Source organism: Juglans regia, chromosome 3 (genome assembly GCF_001411555.2).
Source record: "Juglans regia cultivar Chandler chromosome 3, Walnut 2.0, whole genome shotgun sequence".
Taxonomy (NCBI): domain Eukaryota; kingdom Viridiplantae; phylum Streptophyta; class Magnoliopsida; order Fagales; family Juglandaceae; genus Juglans; species Juglans regia.
This window is the reverse complement of record NC_049903.1, coordinates 16,498,872-16,517,671: the sequence shown is the minus strand read 5'-3', so window position 1 is coordinate 16,517,671 and position 18,800 is coordinate 16,498,872. Positions and strand designations below refer to the sequence as shown.

The 18,800-nt window shown below is 34.3% G+C and overlaps 1 protein-coding gene across 5 annotated transcripts; it reads right to left on the bottom strand.

Annotated features, from left to right (window-relative positions):
* Positions 1–6,347: 6,347 nt before the first annotated feature.
* On the bottom strand, positions 6,348–18,132 carry LOC108985682 (primase homolog protein-like). Of its 5 annotated transcripts, none has more exons than XM_018958064.2 (14): positions 17,937–18,132; positions 16,882–17,018; positions 16,643–16,698; positions 16,511–16,568; positions 16,328–16,432; positions 13,594–13,674; positions 11,256–11,336; positions 10,862–10,927; positions 10,646–10,762; positions 8,941–8,988; positions 8,765–8,850; positions 7,985–8,045; positions 6,737–6,879; positions 6,348–6,635 (listed from the first exon to the last, which is right to left on the bottom strand). In XM_018958064.2, the coding sequence occupies exons 1-13, from the start codon at positions 18,094–18,096 to the stop codon at positions 6,811–6,813; spliced, it is 1,125 nt and encodes a 374-aa protein (XP_018813609.2). In that variant the 5' UTR covers positions 18,097–18,132; the 3' UTR covers positions 6,348–6,635; positions 6,737–6,810. The 5 variants fall into 5 exon arrangements, with proteins under 5 accessions (XP_018813609.2, XP_018813608.2, XP_018813610.2 ...); XM_018958063.2 differs by having other exon boundaries at positions 6,348–6,632; XM_018958065.2 differs by having other exon boundaries at positions 6,348–6,632; positions 16,511–16,562.
* Between the last annotated feature and the right edge of the window lie 668 nt (positions 18,133–18,800).

Sequence of the window (18,800 nt, the reverse complement as noted above, 5' to 3'; positions counted from 1 at the left end):
AGTTTAAGTTTTGGCTAAAGTTAAAACCATTGAAGATATTAATTCATATTGAACTATCCATCTCAAAGTCAAAATAATAATAAAATATTAGATATCTTAATAATAATATTTTTAATTTTTTAGTAATCGACCACTGTCATTGCACTTCTCTCTCTCCCTCTGTGCCTCACAACCTCTCTCTTCCTCCATATCTACACGAAAGCTTCTCTTTGATCTCCTTGTGATATCTTCGATACCAAATCTAGTAGTAATATGAAGCCTCTAACCTTCACTATACCCACTACCTACATAATCAGTATGTAAATCTATTCACTTTGATTTCTTATCATAGTTAGTGATAATATGCAGTCATTTTTATCTAGCACAAATCTGTGCTGAAGCTCGTCACTTTTACAGTTCATATAGAAGGTTATGTTTGTTCGGAAAAATGCTAGGTTCTTTGCCAATCTTGCCCCTCCCTGCTCCTCCGTTTGATGGAAATTTTGGCCCTCTTCCCACATCTCAAGTGTCTGATGTGGAAATGGATGAAAGGCCATCAAACGGCGACGGAAAGATGGACGAAAATGGGGGCGTTGGGTGCGAGTTCTCTTTCGGCGTGAGAGAAAAGGAAGAGAAAAAAAAATAAAGGAAAATGGGAACTAAAAAATGAGGGAATGAAGAAGATTGTTGAAAATATTTTTTGAGTAAAATATTATTTTAGAGATGAGCAGTAACTGGCTAAACTTGGATAAAGAAATGACTTTACTGTAGCTCAAAAGTAGAGTTTTGGAGTTTTGACTACTCCAATGCAGACCACTTCAATAAAAGTTAGCCAAAATCTGACTAGGCACTGACATTTGGCTAGGCTCTTAGAGTGGGAGTTTCAAAAGCTAGATTTGATTGATCACTTTCTTTAATTGAGCTCATTTTCTCACGACTAAACAAAGAACCATTTAGGAAGTAGCATCTAAATTTGCGAAGACCATGACATGATGCTTTGAGGAGTAATTCATTATGAAAAATAAACGATTTTGAGACTAAGGCTGGTTTGTTTTCATAAATCAGTCAACTCATCTCATCTTATCTCATCCAATCATTACAATTTTTTTCAAACTTTCAAATAAAATACAATAAATAATTCAACTTTTCTAAATCTCAAAATAAAAATTATATTAAAAAATTATATTCTAATAATATTTTCTTTAAATTTCATCTCATATCATTTGTGTAACCAAACATGACAAGAATGGGTTGATAACTAATGCATGCGGCATGCTTAACAAAGGTATAAATGAGCTTCAAAGAAGCAGAGGGCTTGGAAAGGAAGAAAATGAATGCACAAGAGTGGCGAAACCCGAGAGTTTGCTAGATTCAAAGTAGACGTTTGGTTGAGCGAACCACTAAACAAGTCTCACTTACTACTCAAACTCGCAAGACACACAATAGATCTTAATTTGAGCGAGTGAATTTGTCTATAATCATTTCATTTGTTTAGAGAATTCTATATTTTCTTTGAATTTTTATTTCAACAAGTATTAGAGAGAATAATAAATTCATATGGACAAGATAATTCTTATTAAAAGTTTGGTTTTTATTATGTAGATCAATTAGTGTGATTCACAGAGATGAAGCCCCCCAAAAATTTTGATTGAAATTGTTTTTTAATAATTCTCATTTGTTAGGTGTATAGCCACAATTTATAAAGTCTCAAGGCTCTTGACATGTAAATTTTTTTTCAAACATTTTTCTAAATACCTTAAATATTGGAAAAACATTCAGAAATTCACAAAGTCACAACTTCCTTAACTACTAAAACAAGTCATTAAAAAATATTTCTTTAACTATTAAATAAAAAAAAATACAATTAGTATACCCACTCTTGGTGGGTATTTTCTATAGGACTAGGCTGTTTCATGAAAGAAAGTTGTAAATCATGACTGTGGACCCATCTCTGGTGTTTAAAAATATAATGGGCTCCAACTTTTACTTACAACAAATGTCAGTGCTACAGTACAGTCAATATTAATTCCTCTATATTTTTTCCGCCGCACTGATCTTCTCTACCGGTGGAACCCACTTCTATTTTACTCTTACAACTGTGCATCAATCAGAAACAAAAATAAGAGTATAAAGAATTCTGTTGATTAAGAACGTAAGTTCCTAAATTCAAAGGTACGATAATTGACATAATTTTTTTTGTATTTACGTAATCTTTTTACAATGAGTGATTGCGTTTCAGTTGAAGTTTCTAGTCTATATTTATCGATGAATGGTTATATAATTTTATTTTAATCATGTTTATGTCTACAATATGCACATCAAACAGTCAATCAACGTGTGAAGTAATCTTTAACATCATCACATCAACCTAAGTAGGGCACGTGTCACATGTAGTGCCAACTAGCGGCTCCCCACTAGTCCAGTCGTGGGTTTCAACACCAGCTTTAGTCTAGGTCGGTGGCACAAAATCTGGTGTAGGCCCTAGCCTCATGTTGAGCATGTGGCTTGGCCTGTCCAAGATTGTGTCTATGTGATTTCATGTCAAATGGGCTAATCTGCTGGACTAGCCACTTCTCAACTTGGGGCACTACTCCCAACCGTAGTAGCATCCAAGTAATAATTACCCCATATGGAAGATTGTCGATGGAGATAACCCTAGACCCGTAACGGACCCTTGGAAATATCCGTAAAGGCAAGTGGAAAGGATCTCCCTATGCCAAAGGGAGGAGGAACTACGCATTAGCTGAAGGTGGCCTTATGTCCCATCGAGTCTATGTTTATTGCAATTATGAGTTGCAACATCCTAAAAAATAGGAGCAATATATTCTGGTGGAAGGAGCTTTTTGCCTCGAACAGTGAGCAATATCTCCCAATGAAAGCCGAAAGTGCTCTTCATGGTCTTCATTCTGAACAACAATCTCGGCATTGTTTGATAAGGCATCATCTATGTCCGTAAGCTCATCCTCAATAGGGGTAGAACTAGTAGAAGTCCCAACATCCGATGATTGCTCAGCTTGATCCACAGAAAACGAGGTCTCAGATACATGAGAGATTTGCAGTAGCTCAGCAAAGACAGCCGCCAATACCTCAAACTGAACACCCTGTACAGATATGGTATGAATCTTTTGTTTGAAGATCATGGCATGTCTAACATATGTATAACTCCTACACTATTTATGATATAATTTGGACAATTTCAAATATATAATATCTTTTATGTATTTCTCAATTCTTATTAAACTTATGTTCAAATGTAAACCTATAACTTTCAAATTTAAACTTTACATTCGATTTGACATTCAAACATAAATCAGTTAGAACGTACAGTGGCAAATGCTTGAATGTATCAATGTTCAAACAAACAAGACCACATATGAAGATGTGGCATACAACATGCAAACGTAGGTTTGTACATTCGAACGTTACAAACTTAACGTTTAAACAACTTATAAACTAACATTCAAACTAATCACACTGTAGCATTCTAATGTTACATAACCTACGTTCAAACTTTTTTTTAACATTTTGCTCACACTATAATTGAATGTTACAACATTACATTCGAATATGCATCTACCACAACATTTGACGATATCATTCGAATGTTATTTGGGTGACACAAATAAACCGTCATAAATTGGATGTTAGGTTTGAACAATAAACTGAATAGTGGAAATACAACTGTCACAAAAATATGTTTTGTGACGGTTAAACAATAAGCCAACACATCTATTTGGTGACGGGGTTCATCATGTGTTGGTTGGGTGACCATTTTTTTCCATTACATCAAGTATTTAGAGTTGGTTTTTTTTTTTTTTTTTGTGACAGTTTCGTTCGTTACAAAATGTATAATCTGTTGTAGTGTGTTGAATATTATTATGAACAATAAAAAAATGTACGCATCCCATGTAAACCTCGTTTTTCCTCCTTAAGATGCAAATGAACAGAACAACTTGTGAACAATTTGACCTCGGCTCGTATATACTCAGTTCGAATCCGGTTCATTTAATAAATGATATGTTTGTAAATACTAAAATTGACTCGAATATTAAACGAACAAAACTCATATAAACTCAGTTCAACTAAGTTTAGGTTCGTGAATAAAACTCGTATAAGCTTGACTTAACTCATTTGAGCTCGTTTTTAAGCGAGTAATATGCATTGTATATGTATGTGTTATATTTATTACATATTAGTTATATTTTATATACTTAATTATATATTATTAATATATATATTATATATAGTTTACCTTATTTAATATACTTATTATGTTCGCAAAGTGTGTTTAGGACAATTTGTATTATTATTTTTATATATAGAAAATCTTTTGTGTAATTAGTTATAAATGTTTAGTTGTGTATTTTATTATAAGTTATATGATATATCAAGCTATTTTATGTTTGTAATAATTTATTTTATAAATCTAGTTAATTATGTATTATGTAATATAAAAATTCTAATTGTTACAAGGATTATAGCCTATTGATATTGTAAGGAGATTTTCCCCCTCACTAAGACCAAGAAGCCTATGAATGAATGGGGATTGAGACCAAAGGCTTAGCCTAGGGCAACTAGTCTTCAATCCGGCCCATGGAAAAAGTCCTCTGAATGCAACCTGCAGGAGGGATGGTGCTATAAGGATGAGACTCGTTGATCTGAAGACCCCTCGAGTAGTGTCTAGCCTTCAAGTACCCGCCCGCATAGCAGGCATAATATGCGGGGAACCCTTGATCTATTAACAGGAAATACATCAATGGACCATTAAGAAGACAGTCTGGGAAAAGGAGGTCGGAGAACCACGCCGTATTAATGGCTATACTACTCGGGCTATACGCCACATTAATGACGTTGTCGTAGAGCCATGCCGCATTAAAAAACTCTGAACTAGGGAACAATCCAAAAGATGCGGACTTTATGGGGATAGGCACGATCTGTCTTCCCAGACTTATAGTATAAATAAAGGATTCCAGGTACAAGAATATCTCTCTCTGATCCCTAAACTATTTAACTTCTTTATAAACTTCCAAGAATATTTACTAACTTTGGCATTGGAGGTTCCCTGGTCCCGAGGCCGCCCTTTCCTAGTTGCACTACTCTTCATCTTTTGCAGGTCCATTTTCAAAAACCTGAATTGTTGAAACTTGGCCTAAATTTGTACGGAACATGACATTAACAGATATAATAATAAACCAACGAGTGAATACACATTTACTTTAAACGATTACCAAATTAACTATAATTGATTAACTTTAAAAACAAAAAGAAAAAAAAGAAAAAAAAAGGCTATAATATTTTAACTATAATTTGTATATATAATGCACATAATAACATAAAGTTGATGTAATTCTTTTTAATTAAGGAATCATATCATTAACCTTAAACACAATATGGTTTTCATTATGCTAGATAAATGATAACACATATTGTAAGTTATAACTATTACTTATTATTTATAGTTGCATATTATTATATTTTTATATGTACTTGAACTTATATGTTATAATTAAAGACTTATATCGTGTGCATGTAATGCACTAATAAATATAATATTTAATAATGTGAGCTATAATATATTCATAGCTTATATTTAATAATAATATATTATACAACTAGAACTTTTGATTTATTATGTTATCTATAAATTAAATAGTTTATTTTAATACATTGATCTTATGTATTATTTTTTTTATTTATAACTATAAGTTAATTTATTTTATAAAAAATTATATCATAAGAATTTTTAATCAAAACTATTTGGCTGAATAGTTAAATGGTTAGAATTTTTTTGTAAAATTTAAAATTTTTTATATTAGTCAAAAGATAAGAATTAGAATTTAAAAAAAAAAACCGAGTTCGAGCTTGAGCTATTCGAGTACTAGTTTGTTTATTTTTACTCAAGCTGGAGTTAAATTCAAACAACATTAATGGTTAACGAATCAAATTCGAACAAAAATATTCGAGTTCGAACAAATAAACATGTTAATCTAACTCGAGTACCCTTGTTCGAATTCGGCTCGACTTGATTTGTTTGTAGCCCTATTCCTCCCCATTCGAGTTTTACTGCTCTTCTCATATTAGTCACAATTAATCTAAGAATGAGATGTTTTGTAAATGTGATATGTCTGTTAAAAAAAATGGAGTGTAATAACAGTTTCTCCCCCTCGTTTGGGCATCAAAATATAGGTTGGCATTAAGATCAATTTCTAGCTTCAATTGAGAAGTGAATTTACCATATATTTGTGGTAAATGCTTGTTTTATTATTTTTAAGCTCCTTTCCGTGCGTGCTTATGGAGTACATAGATCATACAAATAAAATACTATACCATCTATATAGTTAAAAAAAATAAGATATGAAAACTTCTAATTCTCCATCTAATATACTTATATTTCTTTTTATAAGTAAAAATGAAATAATACACAAGTACAGTACGTAATTTGAAAGATAAAAGAGCATAATTGAGATCAATGCTTACAGGGTTCAGAGATTCATTAACAATTAGAATATAGAAATGAATCACTGCAAGTAAACCAAGTTGCTCTCTTCTGAACAAATATGCAAAAGTTTCTTTCACATCTGAATTTAGCAGTGATCGATTACCTCCCATGATTAGTTGAAAAGATGGCTAGTATCTTATACTCTTTTCTTCATCTGCTTCAAAAAAACAAACAAACAAACATTCAATAATCCCTACTTATAACAAGCACCAAAACTTAAATTCAAAAATAATCTTGACAGCCTTATCATACACTTACATGGTGAAGAAGCTTGTATTCTATCAATCATGTACTTTGTATGAGCTATGCCTCTATATTCCATTGTTTGCAATCTATGGCTCATATAACATTGCATCTTCAATTACCTTCTTCAGAGCATCTGGTCCCATAAACTTCAGAACCTATGGCGTCAGATCAAACATCACGATGCTTGCATGGTACTATACAAAAAAAATACAACAGAACCTTACAGACAATGAAAGTTAGATAAGCAATATTACTAGGTGTAATGGACCTTGGAAAGAACTTTTCTCCAGGTGCAGCAACAAACCCCATTAATAAACAATCTCCCAGGGAGATGCACAACAAGGGAAGATAAATGTTCTTTACTTTTTTATTGTATTATATATTTATCAGACCTATTTTGACATTTTGTAATGTAATAAGGTTTATTAAAGGCAATGCAAAAGGAGGTGCGACCCTAACCCTGATAACAAGACAAGCACCAAATCATGATTTTCACAGCTATCTCAACTCTTTAAGATCAGGATAAGTATGTTGAGGCTACGTTTGGATGTTGAGTTGAGTTGAGTTGAGTTGTGAATAGGTAGTATTTTGTGGGTCCCATTGAGATGGGTTTAACTTTTTAGGTTACAATGTATGAAGTAGATTGAGATGAGTTTAACATTTTATGCGAAGTTGAAAAAGTAGTGGATCCCATCAATTATTGGTTTGAGATGAGTTGAGTTTGGTTCAACCAAACCCAACCTAAGGCCTGGTTTGGATACTGAGTTGAGACGAGATGAGTTAAGATGGTTTGTGAATAGTGAGATGGTTTGTGAATAGTGAAATGGTTTGAGTTAAAATGTTTTATATGGTTTTCGGAAATGAGAGAGAAAAAGTTGAATAAAAATATTATTAAGTTAAAATATTGTTAGAATATAATTTTTTAATACAATTTTTGTTTTGGGATTTGAAAAAGTAGAATTTTTTTTTGTGTTTTGTTTGGAAGTTTGGGAAAGTTGTAATAATTAGATAATGATTAGATGAAAAAGTTGAAAATTTGAAATTGAAAAGTGTGTTTGTGGTGTTTGGATATTGAGATGAGATGGGATGAGATGAGATGAAATCATCTCTCTATCCAAACCAGGCCCTAGGAGTTCTCAAACATAAGTGAAAATTGTCCAGACAAAAGCTCATACAATGCTACGCCCAAATTTTATATTAACCAAAACCTAAGAAGCTCGAAGGAAAAAAGGGGAAATTTTACTTAAAAAAGTATCAGACCTCATTAGCATCTTTAAAACAACTGTGATCATCTTTCTTTGGCCACCGTACTTGCCAACATCTGCACCGACAAATTAAAATAAAGAAGCACATTATTCCAAAGTATGATATCTACGCAACCTTTAATTTGACGAAACTAAAAAGTAAGCACATATAGGTTGCAAGTCTAAGGCCTCGTTTGGTTACAGAGATGAGATAAAATGAAAGTTGAATAAACTATTGTTAGAATATAATTTTTTAATTTTATTTTTGTTTTGGGATTTGAAAAAGTTGAATTGTATTTTGTATTTTGTTTGGTAGTTTGGAAAAAGTTATAATAATAAGATTAGATGAGATGAGATGAGATTTTCACAAACCAGGCCTAATAGTCCTCAATAATGATATGCAAATTGCGTACAACCTACCCATCTAAAATCTTCAACATGAGTGAGAATTGCTAGGCCTAATTCAAATTGTGTAAGACCATATAAAATCTATCAAGGCAGGCCAACTAAATTCATTCTTTTATGTAGTAATTCATCAAGGTCATGATATGCAGCTACCCACTTTGATTGTCTAACACTTGACTTGCCCTAGCAAAATTTTCTGTCTAAAATTATAAAGGAAAAGTCAACATGATTTGGCTGGTCCGATTACCCTGCTGCTAAGACATTTTAGATGCATTCCATCATTTTTAAGTTGGACTTGCAAAGCTATAAATGGACCACAATGCGGAATTCTGAGTTCCTCAACTAGACTGTAGAATTTCTCAAAGAGGATAATTGCTTCACATAATGTAACCTGTCTTTTCCAAGGCGGCGTGCTAGCTCTTTAGCCAAAGCTTGGCCTGATGTGTCGCCATCAGTTGCCAGGATAATGCGAGAAACCTATTAGGTGAAAAAAGAAGGAAGAAAACCTGATCAAAAGCTTCATATCTGAATGGGCACTATTTTAAAGACATACATTAAAATACATACCTTATCCAAGTACTCTTTGCAGTTCCAGAGATACTGATAGGCAGTGTCCTAACTTCACATGTGCGTGCACACAAATAAACAAAAAATAAATAAGAATAAGATACAAAGTTTTCAGACAAAAGATGCCATCAATGTGAAGATTTTTTTAATTAGCAAACGAAGAAAAGCAAGAAAATTTGAAACCAGACAACATTAAACTTAAATTGATTCTCATTTGCAATTCATTTTTTTTATAAGTAAGAAATCTTCATTAAAAGGGAAAAAGGCATAACCAAATACATTTTTGTTTATGACAGGGGAACCACCCCAGAGCAAAGCCCTTAAGACTCACCCATGGAACCTAAATCCCCAGGGAGACTAGCACAGAAACCCACCACCATGGCCTCCCACTTAAGCATAACCAAATACATAGGATGCATATAAGGGTGACACCTATCGAGAATGACAAAAAAAAAAACACAAGAAAACCATGGACGTTTAGCCCATTAAAATCTATTGAGGCTGTCTGAAGGAAAAGAGTATTGATAAAGAAAGTCATGAGCTCCTCTGGTATCCGTTACAGTCCTCAACATTCTACCATTCATTTTCTTCCAAATACAACACATATAGGAACCATCATACTATGCATTTTGCAGGTTATCACCTATCCTTGGAGAAGGAATAAAATAAGTTTAAAATTTTTCTTGGCACAGCCTTAGCCAAACCAACTCAATTGAAGAAGTCACTCCACAATGCACAGGAAATCTCGCAATGGAGTAAAAGATGATCAACAAACTCACTACTCCACTTACACGTACAACAAATCAATCACAACAGTATGTCTTTACCTTAAATTATTCATTGTGAGTATCTTACTAGAGTGGCTGTCCAAGCAAAAATGCAGCCCTCAATGGATCCTTAGCCCACCAAGTACTCTTCCAGGCAAGTGAATTGTTATGAGAACACTTCAGAAAGAACGAAATATTGAACATCTATGAATCTAGTGCTATACAACAAACGAAGCTAAAATTCCACTGAGGCATCCACCTCCAAATCTTGAGCTCCTCTAACGAAGCTAATATTTCACTTAGGAGAATTAATCTCCAAATTGTCTGCCACAAAAGCATTCTTAGCATGAACAACATCATACACATTTGGGAAAACTTCTTTGAGGAGCCCATCTCCACACCACAAATCATGCCAGAATTTGATCCTGATCTGTCTCCCAACTAAAATTTGAGATGATTAGAAAACCTCTCCTAAATTTTCGTTATGTTATTCCATAAATCCAACCCATGAGACCCTTGGACTTCATTAGAACTCAACCCACCCTACAAGCACCCCTATGTGGAGTGTACTACTCTCCACAAGACTTCTTTGTCATTCTGGTGATCCCAAATCTATTTCTCTATATGAGGAATTTTTTTATCACAAGTTATAGACGCATAATGGGACTTGATCCCAAAACTTTACACCCATCCACTTCTGTTCCAGTTATGCATCCCATTAGAAAATGAATTTTTTGGGTAATCCCCAATTAGAAAATAAAAAAATTTAATGCTTATGAAGGCTAGGTAAACATTATTGTAATGACTCAGAGAAAGCGAGCCACATCTGCTCTATAAACCAAAAGGACCAATCAATTTGAAGCTTCTGTAGAACTACTTATAAAGATCATCTTCACAAAGGTCAAACAGGCTCCAAAGAAGTTCATATCAGTGCATACCTTTTCAAAAGATGGTAATTCTTTAGTTGAAACTTTTCCAGGCGCACCACCAGGAACACTAACACAATTGCAGAAGCCAGCTTCCTCCAGTGAAAGCTTATCTATTTCACCTTCAACCTGCACTCAACATCACATGCAATAAAACCACGATATAGAGTGTGCAAGAAATTTGAATAACAGTAGAAAAGCAGCCCAAAGAGGTGATAGAATTACTACAATGATGATTTCAGGCACATCATTTATATCATCAAGTCCGTACAACCTCTTCTCTGTACCCTTCTCCTGTAAATCAGTGAAATAGAAAGTCACGCAGAATTAAGATAAATAAGTGCATAACGGCTGATGAAATAGAACTCAAACATTTACATTGGAGTCCATTATCCTAGTTTAATAAAATTATAAAAGGTCAAGTAAATACAGAGTTAACAAACAGAATCCACCAATTATCAAGACATCATTTCCTTGAAGCTACATGTTCATCTCAAGGTTTAACGCCCCCCCAATCGAGCTTCGATCACCCAAATACTACAGATTAATGATTTGGACAACATTCATCACTATCTTCAATATCAACTAATATAAAACTCCAAGCTAAGTCTCAGCACATTACCTGCCAAAATCTTTTTCCCACAGTCCGGTATTTGCAACCAACAAGCAGCCCATTTTGTCTGTAAGTAAAAGCAATGACGTTCTGCGTATGAAAACTTCTGCAGTAATTAGAAACTATAAACTTCTCGCGGTTCAAGTTACTGAGAATTAAAGCAACAATACACCACGCACACACAGAGAAGAGTAGTTGAGAATTTAAGATGGATTATTCCGGATGATGAAATGATAAAGCAAAGAATGTGGGGGTGGAAACAGAAAAGCTTTTCACTATTTGTTTTTTAATAGGTAAGGCTTTTTGCTATTTTCATATGATTGAGAACACAAATAAGGTTAAAAGCTCATGACTCATCACTACCCAAATGCCGTGTGTGTGCTGCTGAGCAGTTAGAATCCTCCTTAACTAAATGGATTGTTGGATATGGATTCTAAACATTTTTTTATAAGTAATAATATATTTTATTGAAATAGAAATAGGCATAGCCCAAGTACACAAGAAGTATATATGTGATTACACCTAGTTAGGAACTAGCAACAGTTACAAGGAAATCATGAAAGTTGAGACCATTAAAGTCTATAACAATTGCCCACATAAATAGTCTTCCAGAAAAAAAGTCTAAAAGCTTTTCCAAAGAAAACTCTCGATCCTCAAAATTTCGGTCATTCCTTTCACTCTAAATACACCAAAGTAGGCAAATGGAAGCATCTTCCACATAGCTGCAATCTGTGGTATCCCCGTGATCCCTCTCCAACCAGCTAGTAGGTTGACCACCCTCCTCGGCATAACCATGCTAATCCCATTTTGCAGAAAAAGTAATTCCATATGGCCCTTGCAAACTCACAATGTAGAAGAAGTAAATGATCCATTGTTTCGCCGCTATTTCTGCACATATAACACCAATCCACAAGGATATGCCCACGTTTCCTTGGATTATCAATGGTCAAAATCTTCCCTAAGGATGCAGTCCAAACAAAAAAAGCAGCCTTAGGAGGTGCTTTATTCCTCCAAACGCTTTTCCAAGGAAAGTGATTACTAGTTTGAGTAGCGAGAACCTCAAAGAAAGAGTGTACAGAAAATTTTCCTTTGCTGGAAGGCGACCAAACCAACTTGTCCCCCCCTGTAATAACTCCAATGGTGTATAACAAGTTAAAGAACTCAAAAAGGATACCAACCTCCCAATCATGTGCCTCCCTAATGAAACTAGCATTCCACTGTAGCATTTTGGGGAGAAGAGCAATGAATGTAGCATTTAAACTCTTCTCAAATTTCCTAAAAGTGAAAATTTCTTGAAAAACCTGCATGACATCCTCTTCCACCACCTCCCAACAAGTCTGAAAAAATGTCATGGTAAAACCATCCAGGCCTGGAGCTTTGTCTCTATTCATTTTTCTAACTACTAGTAAGCTCTATTCATTTTTCTAACTACTAGTTGTACCTCTTCCTATTCAAAAGGTCTCTCAAGCCAAACCATACTTGTCTGATCAACTGCCTCAAAATCTAGACCATCTAATCTAGGTCTCCAATCAAAAGGTTCCGAAAGTAGCTCTTCAAAATGTTCAACTATATGGTCCTTGATCACTAATTGGTCTGACGAAGCAAAGCCATCTTTGGTCAGGGTCTCGATGGCATTGTTCCTCCAGTGTGAGTTGGCTACCCGGTGAAAAAACTTCGTGCATTTGTCCCCCTCCCTCAACCACAGTGCCCTTGACTTTTGCCTCCAAGAAATCTCCTCCATTAGAATCACCCTTTCTAATTCTGAGGTGACTTGGCTATTGCGAGTGTTCTCGGCTTCAACACCCCCCATACCTTGTAATTCTTGTAATAAGGTCTTTTTTTGAAATTCCACATTGCCAAAAACCTGTTCATTTCAAGACTCAAGTCCTTCTTCAAATCTTTCAATTTACCTGCCAAGATAAAACTCGAAGTACCTTGTAGCTGATATGAACTCCACCATTGTCTAAACAAATCCACAAACCCTTCAGCTTTTAACCACATAATCTAAACATTTTATTAGATCATTCATAAATGGGTACATGGGAAATTACACACGGAGACAAATAATGAACTATCCCAACCTGGTCAAATCAACCTATTTGCCACCCGTAAATATATCTTTTGAGAACTGGTTGGAGGCAACCATTTTACAATTCCATAATAAAATAATAATTTTTAAAATTCAAATACATGAAAGTCAAAGCAATAGTCAACAAAATTTTAGTATTATGTAGTTAGTGACATAGGGAATCGCATCTAACTTAAGACTTCAATGTAACATAGTTCCTACCCCATGATCATCCACATAAATGTAGATGTTAAGGTTTAATATTTATACATTAGGTACCTTATCACTAGACATTTGCATAACAGCATTTCTTCGCAACGTCTTCTCAGATATCATCCGCTCACCAAAATATGCAATCAGCTGGGACAAAGAATAAGAGCAATTGATATCAGTAAATTAGGCATCGGCAATTGCATTGATGGAATTACGGGAGAGGGAGAAGAAAGAGAGAGAGAGATAGAGACTAATCAGGAAAAAAAAAAAAAAAAGGTACCAGGAAGGGGCTATCGAGAGGACCATTATTCAAGTTCTCAAAGCTCTCCTATATACATGGCTTTTATCTCGATGCACACAGAAAATCATTTAACATGTGGATCCCATAAACAAATTTTTTAGCTAAGTTCGTTGCAAGTAATCACACACAGTCCTTTTTGTTTTTTCTCCTAATTCATTGGAGGCATGTTTTTGTAGAATTGTCAGCATAGAAGAAGGCAACAACTCAGAGCCATTTGATTTCTAGCCTTATGCTTCCATGATGGACCAAAAAGTGGGAAAGGCATCTCATTCAATCATGCCAGTCAATTGTTAAGGAGGAAATTGTATAAAGTTTTGAATGGAAAGCACCGGGGAAAAATATCAGGTTGAATAATTAAACCATCCATGTCAGGAATATAGGTTAAATGCACTCTTTTTCCTCTAGTAGTCTCGACCCCTTACGAAAGGAATAAGAGCAATAAAAGGACAATATAGGCACTACTTCTTAAGATATAACAAAGACATCACATGAATTTCCATATAACCAAATCAAGAATGGAGCCTATGTGCACAAAGTCAGAAGCAGCCCTTTTTATCCCTTTAAATATCCTATCCCAGGTAAAGGTAGGATTTAATCTCAAGTCCTTGGCACCATGCCAATAGTCCTTATAACACATTACATTCTTGTTATTATTGTCATTATTACTATTGTTGTTCTGGTCGTTGTTATTCTATACCCGTATGACGGGAGAGTTGAAGACAAGATTTTTTGGTGCCCCTCTAAAACAGGGAAGTTTTCTTTTTTTTTTTTTTTTTGATAAGTGAAAAACAAGGAAGTTCACAGTCCACTCTTTCTACCAAGCCATGACCATGCATAATAAAATCCATTCTACCAAGACATCATTGATTAAACAAAGAAAATCTTAATAAGGTTATACTGGAAAATTGAAACAACTAGGATGGAGACCCCCTGTATCTGCAGTAAATAGAATCTCGAATTGTTGACAGCTTCCAGTACTGCTCTTTTAAGCCTGTCTCTATATATATATAATGTGACGAAGTTTTCCTTCTATTTGTACAACTACACCACAGCCTCTGCCTAGAACTTTTAATTTATTCCTCCATCTTAACGAATAATGGTAAATTTGATGGATGGTAACTCCATTCCATTAATAGGCCTAATGCCTCTCCCGTGAATGGCTCTCGTGAAACACAAAGTTTGAGTCGAAGCTAAATGAAAAAGATCCACAGGTAACATTTAATGTATGATTAAATGAAGTGCAATGAATGTTTTTTGTGATAAATCTCAATGAGTGGCTGCGTCAGCCTATAGCATTAATACTCATTCTATAATTGTGGACAGATGGTCTAAAGTCATGAGGCAAAGCTTCTACCATGAGTAGATACACCTTGCTTGATGCCGACAGTAATCATAACCGTATGATACATAAATGCCCGTCAACTCAATCAAACAGCTAATGAATAGCATGGTCTCTATCAATCACAATGGCTTGAATGATGCAGCACACACAGCAAGACAACCAAGTCTACTTCAAAGAGACTAATTTGTTTGTATAGTCGATGAATGCTTTGAAAAATCCAAATGGTTTAAGTAATTGACCATTAGGTTATTGTTATTAATTACATGTAATGGTGCTTGTGTTTCTTCTTTTTCATAAAATGGAAGGGAAATGGTAGGAGAGGAATAAATCCTAGGCCGGATACTGGTACATTTGTTAGTGATTAAAGAGTAAAACACTAAGTTTGAAGGGAAGATAGTCCAACACTTAAAGGTGTTCCATTGATGAGGACAAAAATATTGCTTCCAATGGTGCTGGAAATTGCACATACCAAAGACATGTTCATGCTGATAAAATCCTGCTTTGCGGCCTTTACATTTTAATTTTTCAGAATACCAGTTCATTTAGAGTGAAAACTCCAGATTGGGATGATAATTTTTCTTTTATATAAGTAAAAATATTATATATATATATATATATATATATATATATATATATATATTAAAGGAGCAACCAAGTACACTGAATGAATACAAGAGAACACCGTGCCCATAATAGAAAACCCTTAATAACCCAAAAAGCCTGTGAAAAACAACCCAAAATACACCAAACCCAAGCCCAACCCCAACCCCAACCCCTTGCTTCCCGTAGAACTAAAACTCTACCCAAAAACCCCACCCCAACTCCTAGTTTTCCCGTCTTCACAATGCCCTCCTTTATACTTCCTTCCAGATGAGCTACCACCCTTAGCGTCGTAGTTGAGCTGATATAATGGAATGAAACATCCTTTTTTCAGAATTAGTTCAACTATTCCCCAATAATATTAAGCCTGATCTCCGTTGTACTTCAACAGCAAACCTAGTCATTAAATGGCACCCTCCCCTTGACAACAATGTCGAAGGGCATGCCCTGAAAAGACCCCCCAACAATGATTCTTGATAAGACAATTTTCAAAAGCTCACATAACTGGATAAAGAGTTGTTATAATCTATACATAGAGAGAGAGAACCATATAGTACCTTTGCACCTAGTGGTTCTAAGCCCATACTTTCCTCTGATATTTGTCCAAAGGACTCGACTTTTTTGGCAACTCCATAGTATGATGCTCTGCTCTCTGCAAACGCCTAAACCAAACAAACAATTGGCTTAGTTTTTCCATTTTGCATAAAACCTACAAATATTGACACTTGTAATATTTTTACCTGGCCTGCCCACCCACATTCAGTGTGAAAACATCTCCACATTGCAAAACCCCTACAACTTCAGTCACATAAGAAATAGAGCCTACTTCCTCAACCTACTAGCATCAAAACAAACTAGAAGAAGCATCTTACCCATCTTGGATGATATGAAGAGATAAACTCCTCACCATTGACTGCCCACCTTTGCACTATTTTACCAAAAAACAGGAGATTCAAACACAAATTGGAATTGTTTAGAATATAAAATTGCAAAGAAGATAAAAGAATATTGACAACCAGAGGTTATCTACAAAAGAGAAAAGTACAGTATGCCAAAAAAATGATTTATTATGCAATAAGGTATTAACAAAATTGTATGAGGGAGGATATACCTTGGGGCAAAACAACCGATGGTACCGTCCAGGCGTAACAAAATCATCACAGTTGATGCCAAGGACTTCCAATTTCTGTGTCAACAGTCTCACTTTGGAAGAACCATCAGTTTCAGCTCCTTTTTGCTCCACATGAGCTACATGAACAACCCATATTGTAAATTAAAACGATAATTCACTCCCCATTACTTCTGAGAATAACCAAAACTTATATATGTATATATATAGACCACACTAAAGGGCAAGTTGTCGCCTTTGAATTGAATATGAAGTTTGAGATAATTTAAAGAATAGTGTGAAAAAAAAATCTCAGTGAGCATATGGTTTACAATTATTTTCTAAATGCCCTGTTTGGTTGCTGAGCAAATGTGATTAAAGAAAGTAAAATCTAACTTCTGAAAGAGCAGCCTTTTGTGTAAAACCAAAGGAAAATTATAGCTACTTTACCGAGCAAAACTCAAATAATCGAATCTTTGTTGAGCCAACATCTTGCTAATTGAAAATATATGCGAGAAACAAATGAACACAAAAGGGAAATGGCCGGAGCTTTAAAGATAGGGAGCGTTATCTGGATGAGGTTAGAAGTTTCTTTTTCCACACTTTATTTCATTGGGCTTCTGCTAGTGATTTCAATGGAGCCACTTTCATGACTTTTTTGTATCACTTTCTAGCTCTTAACTTGTAACTAGCTGTTCTAAGTTGTATAATTCCTGTGTGGTGCCTATTTAATTCATTCAATAAAATTTTATTTTATCCATAAAAAAAAAAAAAAAAAAAACACACACACACACACACACACAAAAGGCAACATAAGAATAAGATTCCATATTTATTTTCTTTTTCTTTTTTTCTTTTCTTTACAGCCAAACGAGGCAAATATAATGTGTGTGTGTGTGTGTTGCGGAAAAAAAACAGAGAGAGAAAAAAAAAACCAGTAAATGAAAGTAAGCAACAAAGCGGTTGATTAAAATAATTGGGTATGAGTTGCAGTATAGAGTATAAATTAACAAAACAGGGTAGAGCATTCAAGTGCATGCTGAGAACCTAAGCAGTACCTGGAGAAGTGGAAGCCCTGGTGGAGAGGGGGAGAGAGCAAGCCCAAGCACGGGAAAAACTCCTAGAAGAGGTAGTTACGGAGGCACTGAGCAAGTGTTTGCAGGAGGGGAAGATTTGGTAGAGAGGACGGCAAAGAAGACACTGCCGAATGACTGCCATTTTTTCGCGTCCAACTTATCTCCTTCCTCCACTAGTTCAAGGAATAGGCGGCGATTTATTTACTTATTTATATTTTAATGCCTTTTGGAGCCTATTTCTTTTTATTTTATTTAATGATTAAAAAAATATTTTTTAATAATATTATAATATTTTTTAAATTTTAAAAGATATAAAATAAATAAATTAAAAGATTAAAAAATAAAATAAAAAAGGGAGCCATTCTCGTGAGAACGGCTCTTTTTTTTTTCCTATTATTTGACTTAAACAGTTATTTTTTGAGCACTTCTTATAAGTTTTACATTCTGTGCACATATTTAAAAATATATCTTTTTATTTTTTTATTATATTTTACTTATAAACATGTCTAGAATTATTTTTATTATGTAGATAAAAAAATAAAATAACATATTTTTAAATAGATATGTAAAATATGAAATTTATGTTTAAAATTTTTCTTTTTTTTAATTTTGTTTGCAGAAGTTTAATTAATTTATGCTCGCACAGTAATTTTTTTTAAAAGTTCGCTTATCAATATTCTCACTTTTAACGCTATAATAATAACAATATCTCCTATATTTAGACAAGAATTAAATATTATACAAGAATGTACCACCTATTTTACGTGAAATAGTAGTGGTGGCAATTCGTGTTTATTGATCGTGTTCGTATCGTGTCAAGTAATGAGCATTCAATTATATGAATCA

Coding starts and splice junctions, on each gene's coding strand:
- LOC108985682 (XM_018958064.2), bottom strand. CDS start 18,096: ATGGCAGTCATTCGGCAGTGTCTTCTTTGCCGTCCTCTCTACCAAATC. Junction 17,019..17,936: donor CAGGGCTTCCACTTCTCCAG/GTACTGCTTAGG, acceptor TTGTTCATGTAG/CTCATGTGGAGCAAAAAGGA. Junction 16,699..16,881: donor ATCGGTTGTTTTGCCCCAAG/GTATATCCTCCC, acceptor TTGGTAAAATAG/TGCAAAGGTGGGCAGTCAAT.